The following is a 12,595-nucleotide window of genomic DNA, read 5'->3' as shown; positions in this document are numbered from 1 at the left end:
TTGTTAACTATTTAAATTTATGTGAGTGATTTTTATGTATGTGAGATATATGTGTGTAGGTGTGTTTGTTGTGTTATGCTTGTCTAAGCTACTGGATGCCTAACATTTCCCTCGGGATGAATAATCTATCTATCTATCTATCTATCTATCTAATAGGACACCTTCTACAGCAGTAAATTCATTCTTTGATATTTGACTCTTCACCTTAGCACTTGATGTCTACATATTTTTTTTTTAGAATAAACACTAAGCCAAAGGAAAAGTGAAATAAAATCATGTAATAAAGCTGCTCTATTGATTACAATGAAGAAGAACTCTGTCAAACACTTAACAGATCTTAACATGTTGTTTGTTTAACTTTTTGTCCTGCTGCTTTGAGGATCTGACCTGTACTTTTATGTTTTACTAATACAACCTAAAGTGCCTAGATACACTAGCTGATCTCTGAAACGTATGCCAACATAATGAATAAACCTTAAATCAGAGCTAATATCTCAGCTGCTTTGTAAACAAAAGCAAGGTCAGAACTAAATCTGTAGAGAATCAGAAATCTGTGGCTGTGGAGAATCAGGGTAAAAGCTCAGATGAAAAGAGGATTAGCATGTACGCAATCACCCAATAGAGGTTGATCAATGAATCTCTCCTAATGAAGAAAACACTACAGCAGTTATGTTACAGTAACTGCCCCGGACAATCAAACCCTGGATGGCCATAGCAGTGAGAAAAAAGGGTTTGATTTAAATAGTTATTTAATATTGAAAGGTTAATGCGTAATGTTCCACTAATCAATACTTTAACCAGCCACAACAGCGCCGCTAGTATTGTTTTCACCTTGTGAATCAGTGTGTGGCAAAATGTCGTCCTGGAAACAACTACTGTGAAGTACCACAAAGGCGGTTTTTAGTACTTTGCCAGGTGTTTATATATATATATATATATATGTCTGTCTGTCTGTCTGTCTGTCTGCATTGTCACTGCGATAGCGCCACAACTGTGAAAGATGCAGTCACAAAACTTTACAGGTGTGTTCCAGATCTCAATCAATTACAGTAATTAAGGTACTAGGGAAATGTGCTGGGCGTGAGATTTGACAGCCTTTTGTTCCATGCGGTAACTCTAACTGTGATTTTGGCGCTCTAAATTCATTTTGGTGTGCTCTCAACAGATAAGTGTCCGTGAAGTAGAAATCTTAGTAAGCGGCATAATGGATAAGTAATACATACTTTATTAAAATTATTGTCACCAGGGGCGGAGCAAGGGGGAGGCTTCTGGGTCTTCAGCCCAGAATGTTTTGTTGTTGTTGTTCTTTTAGGGTTTTACATAAAATAACCTCAACATTTTGTCCTTTTCCCTCAGTCCTTCTGACTGGACCGGAATATCAATGGACCAAAAGTTCAATTTCTGGGGAAATATTGTCATTCATTCTGTAAACTCTACTTAAAAAAAGATCACAAGATTACGCCAAGTTCCTACCCTATCTACGTTATGTAACCTAATGTTAAAAAATAGAAACAGTCTTTGCTTTTATTTAGGTGGCAGGAGATGTGAAAATGAGTCATCATCAACATTTGTTGTGTTTTGGTTTCAGAATGATGAAGAGAGTTGGAGAACAATTAGATACAAAACAGGATGTGGGCTCTACAGGATGATTCTTTTCCTTGGCAACTATTGTGTTTTTCCTTAAATGATGTAAAGATTTTAGGCATTCTTTCGTCAAATGGCTTTTAAATAGTGCATATAGCTGCCATAGATAGAGCATGCCTGGACCCCCACTTAAGTTTGGGCTTGACCCCAAATGTTTACAATGTCTAGCTTTGCCCCTGATAGTTACATCACAATTCTCTGGAGTAGAAAAACTATGATGACGTGCAGTCAAATAAGATAAAATACTCTAAACTCCTTGCATTACCTACCCCTGTGGTGTGTCTATACCAACAGCAGAATGCAGAACACATCTGAAGAGTTTTGACCACTAGAGCACTGCATTCCCAGAATTCAGAGCTACTTGTAATTCCTAGAGTCTCTAAAGGTAGAATGGGAGCCAGAGCCTTTAGCTATCAGGCTCCTCTCCTGTGGAACCAGCTCACAGTCTGGGTTCGGGAGGCAGACACCGTCACCACATTTAAGAGCAAATTTAAAACTCTCCTCTTTGATAAAGCTTATAGTTACGGAGTGAGGAGTTGCAGCGTTTGCCTAGACTGGCGGGGGAGGGTGTGCAACTACAGACACGGAACCCCTTCTCTTCTCTGCTTCTCTTCATAGTCGTCAGATTCATCCACCAACCCTTATAGAGGATTGGTGGATAATAGAGATGGCTCAGGTTTGCCTTGGAGCAGCGCTTAGTTATGCTGTTATAGTTTTAGACTGCCGGGGGACTTCCTTTGACACACTGAGCTCCTCTCTCCTCTCTCTTTCCATCTGTGTGCATCCATGTCCCAGAAATGCTTGTTACTAACTTACTGTAGCTCTAGGAAGCTTATTCTCCGGAGTACTAGTGTTTTTTCACCCTGCAGTTTTCCTTGGATTAGGGTGGCACCTAAATCATGGTTGCAGCTGACGCCGTGGTCCTGCTCCGCGCCTTACTATGCCCTGCTACACACTGCAGTGCCCTGCTACGCCCTGCAGTGCCCTGCTACACCCTGCAGTGCCCTGCTACGCCATGAACTACTGTACAAAAACACAATTATGGTGTTTTTGTACACATACCGTGTTTGGATAATCAATGATTATTAATAATTGAGCTTAACGCTGCTGTGTCCCCTGCATAAAATTGAACACAGCACCTCACTCCATTTGGATAGCAGCCTGCCATTTACTATAACTGTCTTGGTCTCTCACAGAATGTATCTGTGAGGACAGACAAATCGGCTGTTTACTAAAACACTTATGCCTAAAAATGTTGCATGCCAACCTCTTGTCACTCTGATAGACAATATCAATATGACAAGAGTTAGTTACCCCTCTCTCTATAGTCCATATTTATGTATATATATACATAAATATAAAAAAATCAACAATTCATTTTTTTTGGTTATTATGAATTGAATGAAAAGAGAGCAACTAGTTCAATCCAGTTGAAGCTGCCATCTTGTCCAATAAGGCAAATGCTACAGTTACCATGTTTTGTTATTTACTCTAAATTGGAGAGACTGTGAGCAGTATATGGATACACTTATCATGCCAGTACTGCAATATATTGTGAGACAATGCATTGAAGCAGCTAAACTGAAAACTCCCTGTTATAATAAACTTGACAGGACATTAAAAATATAGGCTACATTAAAACGTTAAATAATATAGACTATAGACTCTCCAGAGGAAACTACGTTTTTAGGCACAGGTAAATAAAAATGTCCTGACAGCTTTGATGCAGCAGAATGACTCATCATTAGTGGCTTTATTTAGAAAAAAAGTGACAAAGGCATGCGTAACATCTTTGATGTGTACAAAAACACAATTATGGTGTTTTTGTACACATACCGTGTTTGGATAATCAATGATTATTAATAATTGAGCTTAACGCTGCTGTGTCCCCTGCATAAAATTGAACACAGCACCTCACTCAATTTGGATAGCAGCCTGCCATTTACTATAACTGTCTTGGTCTCTCACAGAATGTATCTGTGAGGACAGACAAATCGGCTGTTTACTAAAACACTTATGCCTAAAAAAATTCATAATGTTGCATGCCAACTTCTTGTCACTCTGAGCCACTCTCTGTACTCAGGACTCACACCTGATAGACAGGCCAGTGTGAGTTTTGCTGCTTTATTTGGAGCTATTTGGAGCTTAGACAGATCTTTTGCTGCACCCGACCAGACTGGTGAGCAGTAATCAAGGTGAGATAAGACTAGTGCCTGTGCCACCAACACTCTATGTATAATGCTTATATTATTATTCATTAAAGCTGGAATTTATAGACATTTTAAGAAACAAAAGCTCGGTTTAAAAAAAGAGCACATGCATTCTCCTTCCTCCTTACACATTAACGTAGTTCTCTGAACTGGAGCTTTCTTGTCATACCCCCCCTCTCCCCTCCCAGAATATTTCATTTATTACCACATGGAACTGCATTGTGCACTTAATGTGAATTGAAATTAAATACTTGAGCTTAACACTGCATCAAATTGCACACAGCACATCACAATTTGGATATTATTATTAATTTTCATTTTTCATTTTGAAGACATTTTTTCTTTGCTTTGAGTTTGAATTCCCAGGTGTTTTGTTGTTGTCGCCAAGGCTGTTACCAATAGAAGTAGAGGGAAAAACAGACATTGATGGGGGTGTAGCTACAGCACAGTGTTGCAAGAATTTTCATTCTATCAGGGTTAAACGAGACAAATGATTACAAACTTCATGGTACACTTATTGTTGAATTGAAATTCATTTAATTAAAAAAAATACACTGGAAGTTTCCATGTTAAACAATGTTTGTATACTTTTACAAACTGTTTTAAAATTTGTTTACATCTCTATACATAAAATATATATATATATATATATATATATATATATATATATAGATATGTATACACACACAGTATGTATGCTCTTACAAGATGTTTTCTCTGTGTAGAAGATTAAAAAAGAAACTGGTTAACACTTTATATAACCATCACTAACATATGATAAATTGATTGTTAATTCAACATTGTTGTAATTTTACTTTTAACGAACAATTACATTATGTTTACTCATTATTAGTAATGCAATAATTTGCGTTATCTTAACAGATTGTTGCACACATCACAATATTTTATATATTATAGTATTTGTTAAGAATTACCAAATAACTTATACATAATTTGGATGGCTATTATGAAGTTGTAACTGATGATTATAATACCTTGTAAATGGTTAATAAGTACTTTATAAAGAATTTATAGACATTAGATAGCTATTATCAGTGCACAAATAATCAAATGATCATCTCTTTTATCGCCAAAAAAATATTTAATGGGGCCAAATGAATGTTACCTGATGTTATATAAACCACTTATTAATCATTAACTAATTATTATAAGCATTAGTTGCAACTTCATAACAGTTGTAATAATTGAGTATATAATAATTGAGAAATAACTTATAGATTCACATTGAAATTCGCTCCCTATCCATATAGGTCTTATCCAGAGCATTATCTAGACGCTCTGCTACTAATCAGGAATTATGGCGACTCAAAAGGCATCTCTTGGCTCATGAGACTCATTTGCTGTTGGCATCTGACTCCATTTTCCCCTGCTGGGGCCTGGCTCCTTGGACCAGTAAGCAGCCCAGCAGAGCCCCAGCTGCAGCCCCAACAGCTGACCTGGTACTCATCCCTGTAGCCAGCCTGGAGGAGGCAGCAAGGGCCCCAGCTGCAGCCCCCAGCGCAGCTCCTCCAGCCCTCAGCCACGACGGAGTCCAGTCGGCCTCAAGTTGCCACACTTGGTTAGCAGTCACTCTCTATGGACCCAATAAGAATCACTGTATTACATAGCTAGGCTACCATCCTAACATTCAGCTATATCAAGTGCACAGTATCTTACAGATGATTAAAATATGAACTCATGTGTATGTAGTGAGTTGTCTGATTGTATTCTTTCAACCTAATATCTTATGATCTCAAGAAGAATGTGTCTCCAAAACTTTGGACCTGACCCTAGAAAAAATAGACCTGATCAAAACGGACAGACAGGCCCTGATTATGAAACTAGTGTCAACTGCAGGCCTCACAAAATATTTCAAGAACTAATGAATGATTCCCAGTGAAATATGCTGTGAACATTTAAGGCACGTTCTTCAAGATCTGAAAAGTTTTTTTTGATACCTTTAGGCTCCCCAGAGAATATATCTTTGTGATGTGCAAAGACAGGAAACGCTCCTGTATACCCATCTTATCAATATGTTGTTAGTGGTCAAGATTAGACTGGCTTCCCAAACTAACTTCTCCAGTTGACATCAAAGCTGTAGTATGTGGAAAGCTAAAAGAAAATATGCTAGAATTTGAAGTAGAGTGAGACCTTCTCCTGCAGCTCTACCATCAGGCGAGCACAGACCTATTCATACAGTAACATGTAACATATGTCATTCATTTCATCCCGATGCTGTTAAATAGCGGTAATTCTATGATAATTACTGTCCTGTTTTCTTTGTTGCCCTTTGAAATGACATACTATGATTCAAAGCTCTGTACATAAACATGAACTTGAATAAGCCTGCTACGGTTAGCAGAAGGCTAAACTACTGGCTCGTCTACCGCGTTTATGTTTCCTCTGAAACCACTTCCAGCATCTCCTGGTTCGAATGGCAGCAGTAGGCGGTGCCGCAGCTCGGCGTCTGGTCCTAGAAGCAGGCTAATGCTTGTAATGCTGCCATCCCAACAAGGTGTGAGGAAACGTAAACACGGCAAATGACCGCTAGGCTAAAAGGCTCACCCTAGCAGACCAACTCTCCAGTGTTTTCACAGCAAATGTTTGCTCCTTGGACAATAAACGGGATTATGTTGTTACACAATTTCCTTCTTCTATGTACTGCATATGCAATAAATTATATATTATCTAATAGGTTAGCCTTGAATTAGCTGAAGACCTAAGCCTTTGGTTACAGTTAGCAGAACCTTCACCAAAGGAATGTGTGCATGCGCAACTGCATTTAGGAACGGAACGCTCTCTCTCTCTGAAATGACGTGATTGGCCAAAGTCTTCCATCACGGGCTAGATTTTCTAATGTCTGAAAACAGAGCCAAGGAGGAAGTCCAGGAGTCTAGTTTTCTCTCAGACCACTTGAATTACGATATCCTAAAATGTTTTTATGGAAATTTTGCCCAACATCGCCAAAAATAAACTGCTTACTACAGCTTTGTGACATAACCATAAAGATATTTCACAGAGGTCACGTGTATTGCACTCCTCCAATAATACAGTTTTCAACCAAGATTTAATTTGAGCTTATTAATTATTTATGTTGAAAACAGCCATTTTCACTCACCTTTTCACGTAGCATGATGTCATTGTCCAACATGACTGGCCTTTTCTGTTCTGTCTCTGTAAGTTAAAGAAGGTAAGTGAGTAACATTTACTTAAAAAACTACATCAGACTTAGGATCATCCTACAGGATCTGTGCTGTTGATTAGGTTGTACTCACTGGGTTTAGCAGTGTTTCCATTGTGGGTCAATGGCACCATGGACGCCCATTTTTGTTGTTTACCCAACTCCTCCAATGACTTGAGGTCCGTCATTGTTTCCCTGTGGTGGTTACCTTTGTGAAAGTGCACCTTTTTTGTCTCATTTGCTCTATTAGTTTCTTTTTTCGGATAGTGCATCTGCATCCCTTCAATTGTGGCCTTCAACACCTTCTTTGTATCTTCATTTTCTCTCTTCAGCTGTTCAATTGTCTCTTTAAGCTCATTTGCTTCTCTTTTGTGATTCATCATCATTTGAACCAGCTCTTTGTCTTTCTTCTCACACTTTTTCTCAAAGGCTGCTGCCTCTTTCTCTTGTTCCATCACTCTTTCCTTGAGAACGTCCTTTTCTACCTCACTGCTTTGCTTTGTAGCTTTAATCACGTCATCTTTTTCAGCACATCTTTCACTCAGGCTTGTTATCATTCTGTCTTTCCCTGTAATGACTTGTTTGAGCTGGTTGTTCTCCCTCTCAGCCTCCACTAATCTTCTGCCAATCTCTTCTTCAGCATCTTTATTTTCTCTCTCTTCTGACTCCTTCTCCCTTGCTGCTTTCAGAGCTTCTATCTGCTCATCCTTCTCTTTAGCTGTTTTAATCATGTCCTCTAATATCCTCTCCTGCTCCTCGATTGCTTGCCGCAGAAGATCATTCGCCCTCCTTGCCTTCTTGAGCTGTCTCAGTTTATTTTGGTAAATTTGATCCAGCTTCCTGTTGCTTTCTTGGAGTTTCATAAAACTACGCAACAATTGTCGAGTGTCATTCCCCACCTCTGTTTCCTCAATCTTCGACAGCAGTTCTCTAACCTGAATGTCTCCGACCTTGTTTACGTTATCAAAAACATGATATCTATTCCCACATTTGTCCACCAACCACTGAAGGGCAGGCCATCTCTCAATGTGCTCCTCAATGGGAGTGACTCCCAGTTTGTCTCCCCAGGTGAACAGCACGATGACTCGAGTGCACCCCCAAACTCCAAGCAAGTTCAAGTGTTCCTCCGCCTTTAACCGGTCCGTTTCAGTGAAAGACTCATCGCAGCGTACGACCACCAGGACAGCATGGGAAATGGGGGCGCACAGAGATGCAATGTGGGTAATCTGCTGTTGTACCTCCCGTGGAGTGTCCTCTGAGCAGTATCTCCCATGCCAGCCAGGAGCCTCAACCACAGTGACTTGCTTTTTATGAACGTCACCCCGTCTATCAGTGCACTCTGATGTTGGATGTCCAGCAGGAAATACTTCCTCGCCAAGAATGGTGTTTCCAGCCGAGCTCTTCCCAACCTGCTTTGGTCCCGTGATGAGAACTCGAAGCATTGCGATCGGCGGAGACTCTTCTGGATTTAAAAACAAATGCAGGATTAAGGCAAGCATATTATCATTAAGGACTCTCATGGATGGTTTGGATGCACTTTAAAAAATGACAATGACAAAGGGATCGTTTAGAACAAGGTAAGGGTACTCAAACTCTTTCAAAAGGGGAAATCTTTGTTTTAGGAAACTTTAATGATATTTGATATTACTTGGTAGAACCATAAAATTGTTGAGTTTGAGAGTAGAATTCAACTGTTGCGTTACCATGTTAACTGAAACCTACAATAATTAAGTTTTTGGCCACTTGGGGGCAGCAAAAACAAGCTGTGACCCAACAACACTGACACCTTTTAAGTTCATGTGGAGAACTTGCATACAGTCGCCCATTTACACATCCAGCAGATACAAAGCAACATGAGCATTTATTTGTATGTCTCTCTCTTTTAGTTCAGGTTTTGGTCTCCACCACAGAGAGAAACATCTAGCTCTTTAGCTGTCTTAATTTTTTTTCAGCTACTTGAAAAAACATTTGCCTGCTGTGGACAAAAGCTACACTGATAGCAGTGAAACTGAAGACCAAAACAAAGAGCTGAAAAAAAAAAACAAAAAAAAAACTGTGTAAAGCTTAGTGGAACTGCATGTGATAATTCTTTGTAGATTCATCACTACGAGAGACCCCCCTCACATTACAGATGGTCAACATATTGATTGATTAAGTGATTCTTACCCATTAGAGATCTGAGTGTGCTTCTGGCCCTCTGCACATTCATTCGCCTCAGAATCGCCCTCTCTTCTACCTCTTTCCTTTCCATCCCGGTTATTCTAGAGACTTTCTCGTTTGTAGTCACAAAACCAACTCCTTCTGCCTTTATGTTTGCTACAACCATTACATCAATCTTCTCCAAAAGTTCTGCAACCTGAGCATCATCATCTTCTCCCCAAATGCTTGTGTCTAAAAGGTGGTATCTATGTCCACACCTCTCCAAAACTGCTCGGAGAAACCTGTGTCTTGCAGTGTAATCCTCTACAGACAACCCTTTCAGTCTCTCACATCTGGTGAATATTACTATCGTGTTTCTCCACACTGTGTCATCAAGCAGCTCAAGAGGTCCCTCGATTGTCCACTCCCTGCCTCGGTGAGGGCTGATGGGTATGACCATGAGGAAGGCATGAGGTCCTGGCGGGCACATGGCCATGCAGGCTGCCATGTTGTTGTTCACCAGGCCGGGCTCTCGGACAGAGTAGTGGATCCACCTTTCAGGGCTGTTGACAACAATAACTGTATGGCCATTGTCGAGAACACCCTGTCTCCTAACACACATCTTCACGTCTCTGCTGATATCAAACATTTGTCGGCCGAGGATGGTGTTTCCTGTCAAACTCTTTTCCAGCCAGTCGTGCCCCAAGAGGACAACCCTTAGGTCCTGAAGACAGCGTTTGTCCCCTGGCGGCAGAAAAGATTATACAACAGCAGCAGCACAAATATGTCAGCATATCATAGTCTTGCTATAATACATGTCTTGTAAATGTTATGCTTTTATTATGCTAAAAAAAAAATCCAATGAATTGTGAAGGAAATTGAAAGTAAGTTCTGGACCTTGGAAACATTAGTTGATAAGGATGGTACATATGATTGAAAGCTTCAGAATAGCTACCAAATGGACGATGAGATTGTTTTGTTGTTTTCAAAGGTCAAGAATTATCTTTCAATCTCAACTTGTATATCAGCATGGATGAGAAGTCTTAAAGTATTTAAAGTACTCAGACAAACTGAAAATTTGAACATGACAACTGGTCATACTCCATCTGTTGAGGAGGACCATTTGATGCAATTGAAAGCTCCAGGACATAGACCATGCTGGGAGATTATTTAGTCAGGTCTGCATTCCTGTGATAAACATGACTGTAAAAAAGACAAAATGCTACTATTTGTTTACTCAATAAAGTGTTAAAGATAAGAGCAAATGTAATTCAACAGCATACCTTCCCTTGTCTGTGCTCCGCAGCCCACTGGAACCCTTTCTTCCATCTTTTATTCTGTCAAATATTTTTTGAAAGGCCACACTTGCACTTTAAAGTTTGACTCAGCTTTCTGTCTGATATGTGGTCAAAGTCCAGCCAACCCAAGCAGTCATATAAGCCTATATACCGTGAAAGAAAAAGTTCAGAAGACACTCAACTTCCAAGTCTGTTTGAGTAGATTTGCCTAGACTCAATAGACAGACAGACTCCATCTGCTACATCAAAACAAAGGTGCTTTGATTAGTTTAGATGTGTCGGAGCCAGTCTGGGCTCTAACAAAAGGTCTCACTCAGTGATCAAAGTATAATGCTGCTTCCTATCAGCAATACGGTAAGCTAGAAAAAGGCAGACAGACCTAATTTAGGATAAAAGAGAAGAACCTTCAGAAGATAGGAAAGACTTGCTATACAGTCTTTGCAATGTGGTAAAGCCTGTAGATAGGTTGTGTAATAATTAAAGGGCCAGTAACTAGCCTGTGACTTTGACCTACATTTTGTAATAATTCAGTAACCAGTTTGCAGCTTTAAGTGAGCAGTAAATAAGTTGTGACTTCTACCAACTATGGTATTGTACAGTAGAATTCTCCTGTATGAATGTATTGCATCATAATAACTTTGTAAGTTATTTGTAATTAAGTAGTAGGCTACATAGATACACATATAATCTCTCTAAGGAGAAATACCAGTTATCACAGTGAACAAACTTTGAAATGTGTTATTACACTAAGTAGCCTAACCACTATATTTAATGCCAGAGTTTAGGTTGTATAATTAACTATAATGTATGGTAATTGAAAAAAAAGGTTATCCTGAACATCTTTACTACAAGCGATATACATTACATTATAGTCAAAGTTTAAACAGTTTGGCTATTTCACATTATATTTCTGTTTCAATATGTGCACTCTCACTGCTTTGAGGTGGGCTGGGCTCAGTTGGAAAAAGCTGATGTCATGCATGTCCCTGCACTAATCAATGCCTGAGGAACATTTGACCAGTTGCAACATGTCAGTCTAATCTGATTAAACCACACCCACACAGTTTTTCTACTCTTACTAAATAATACCTAAGGTTCAAACTTTGACTATTTCTTGGTCATTTATAGAAAAACATGACTTGGTACCAATTTTTAGAGGATTTAAAGAAAAAAAGTCAAGATATTTGAACAGTATTGTTAACAAAAGCAAGAATCACACTTTTTTTTTTTTTTAACTTCCTCAGAAAGCCTTTTTATTCAGGTTTAAATTCAGAATTAATGCCACCACTGTTGCATTGCCAGTCCATAGAAGAGTCCCTGAGTCAGAATTAACTCGATTCAGTGACAACAGTGCAATAGTGCACATCATGCAAAAAGTAATTGACTACAGTAAGAAACCATGATTAATTACAAAGTTGGAAAAGTGCTTTGTAAGCACAATCTGTGACTACAGCCTTCTTTGTGTGGCTTTAATTAGAAGAGGCAACACTGAAGGCATTTACAGCTCCCAAACTGAAAGGTTAGCTAGTGTCAGGTATAACTTTTGCAGATTATTTCGTAAACCGCACCCTGGAGGCCAGCTCAGTTTAAATCTTCTGCTGTAGCTTTTCCATCAGTGGTACATTTGGCTGTAGCCTGACTGCAAAGCCCATCATTAAAACAAAATGGCAAAAGAAGAGCATCACTGCCATTTCTAAAAGTGAACATCATACTCATTTACATTATGTACATATTTATACAGTCTCAACATCCTGTCACGTCCTGTGACTATATATCCAAAATGTCCTCAGGACATTTAATGAACAATTTGTTAATGTGTTAGGCTACTGCAAAAGAACAGCTACGTACAACTCTACCATTTTTAAAAGTGAGTGTGACATTCATCATTTACCTTATGTACATATTTTCAGTTTACACACTCTCTACACAGTGTCCCACTTCTGTGACTTATATACTTATACTGTATCTTAATGAACATTTGTGGATGTGCCATGATGAATGGAGGAGGGTGGATGTAAATGTGCCTCTAAGAAAATGGTTCTGTTGATGGATGAGACAATATGGAGGTAGGAAACGGTTGAAAGATGTTTTGCGTGGATTCAGCTATCCCCTCCATCACCCTG

At 39.2% G+C, this 12,595-nt stretch overlaps 1 protein-coding gene across 2 annotated transcripts; it reads right to left on the bottom strand.

Moving 5' to 3' along the window:
- Positions 1 to 4,543: 4,543 nt before the first annotated feature.
- LOC144525091 (uncharacterized) lies at positions 4,544 to 12,571 on the bottom strand. Of its 2 annotated transcripts, none has more exons than XM_078261580.1 (4): positions 9,202 to 12,571; positions 7,130 to 8,497; positions 6,973 to 7,028; positions 4,544 to 5,448 (listed from the first exon to the last, which is right to left on the bottom strand). In XM_078261580.1, the coding sequence occupies exons 1-4, from the start codon at positions 9,821 to 9,823 to the stop codon at positions 5,209 to 5,211; spliced, it is 2,286 nt and encodes a 761-aa protein (XP_078117706.1). In that variant the 5' UTR covers positions 9,824 to 12,571; the 3' UTR covers positions 4,544 to 5,208. The 2 variants fall into 2 exon arrangements, with proteins under 2 accessions (XP_078117706.1, XP_078117707.1); XM_078261581.1 differs by having other exon boundaries at positions 7,130 to 8,494.
- Between the last annotated feature and the right edge of the window lie 24 nt (positions 12,572 to 12,595).

This window comes from Sander vitreus, chromosome 11 (assembly GCF_031162955.1).
Source record: "Sander vitreus isolate 19-12246 chromosome 11, sanVit1, whole genome shotgun sequence".
Lineage (NCBI taxonomy): Eukaryota > Metazoa > Chordata > Actinopteri > Perciformes > Percidae > Sander > Sander vitreus.
Note: the sequence above shows the minus strand (reverse complement) of the source record. Positions and strands in the feature narration are given on the sequence as shown.

Coding starts and splice junctions, on each gene's coding strand:
- LOC144525091 (XM_078261580.1), bottom strand. CDS start 9,823: ATGTTTGATATCAGCAGAGACGTGAAGATGTGTGTTAGGAGACAGGGT. Junction 8,498..9,201: donor CACACTCAGATCTCTAATGG/GTAAGAATCACT, acceptor TTTTAAATCCAG/AAGAGTCTCCGCCGATCGCA. Junction 7,029..7,129: donor TGGAAACACTGCTAAACCCA/GTGAGTACAACC, acceptor TTTAACTTACAG/AGACAGAACAGAAAAGGCCA.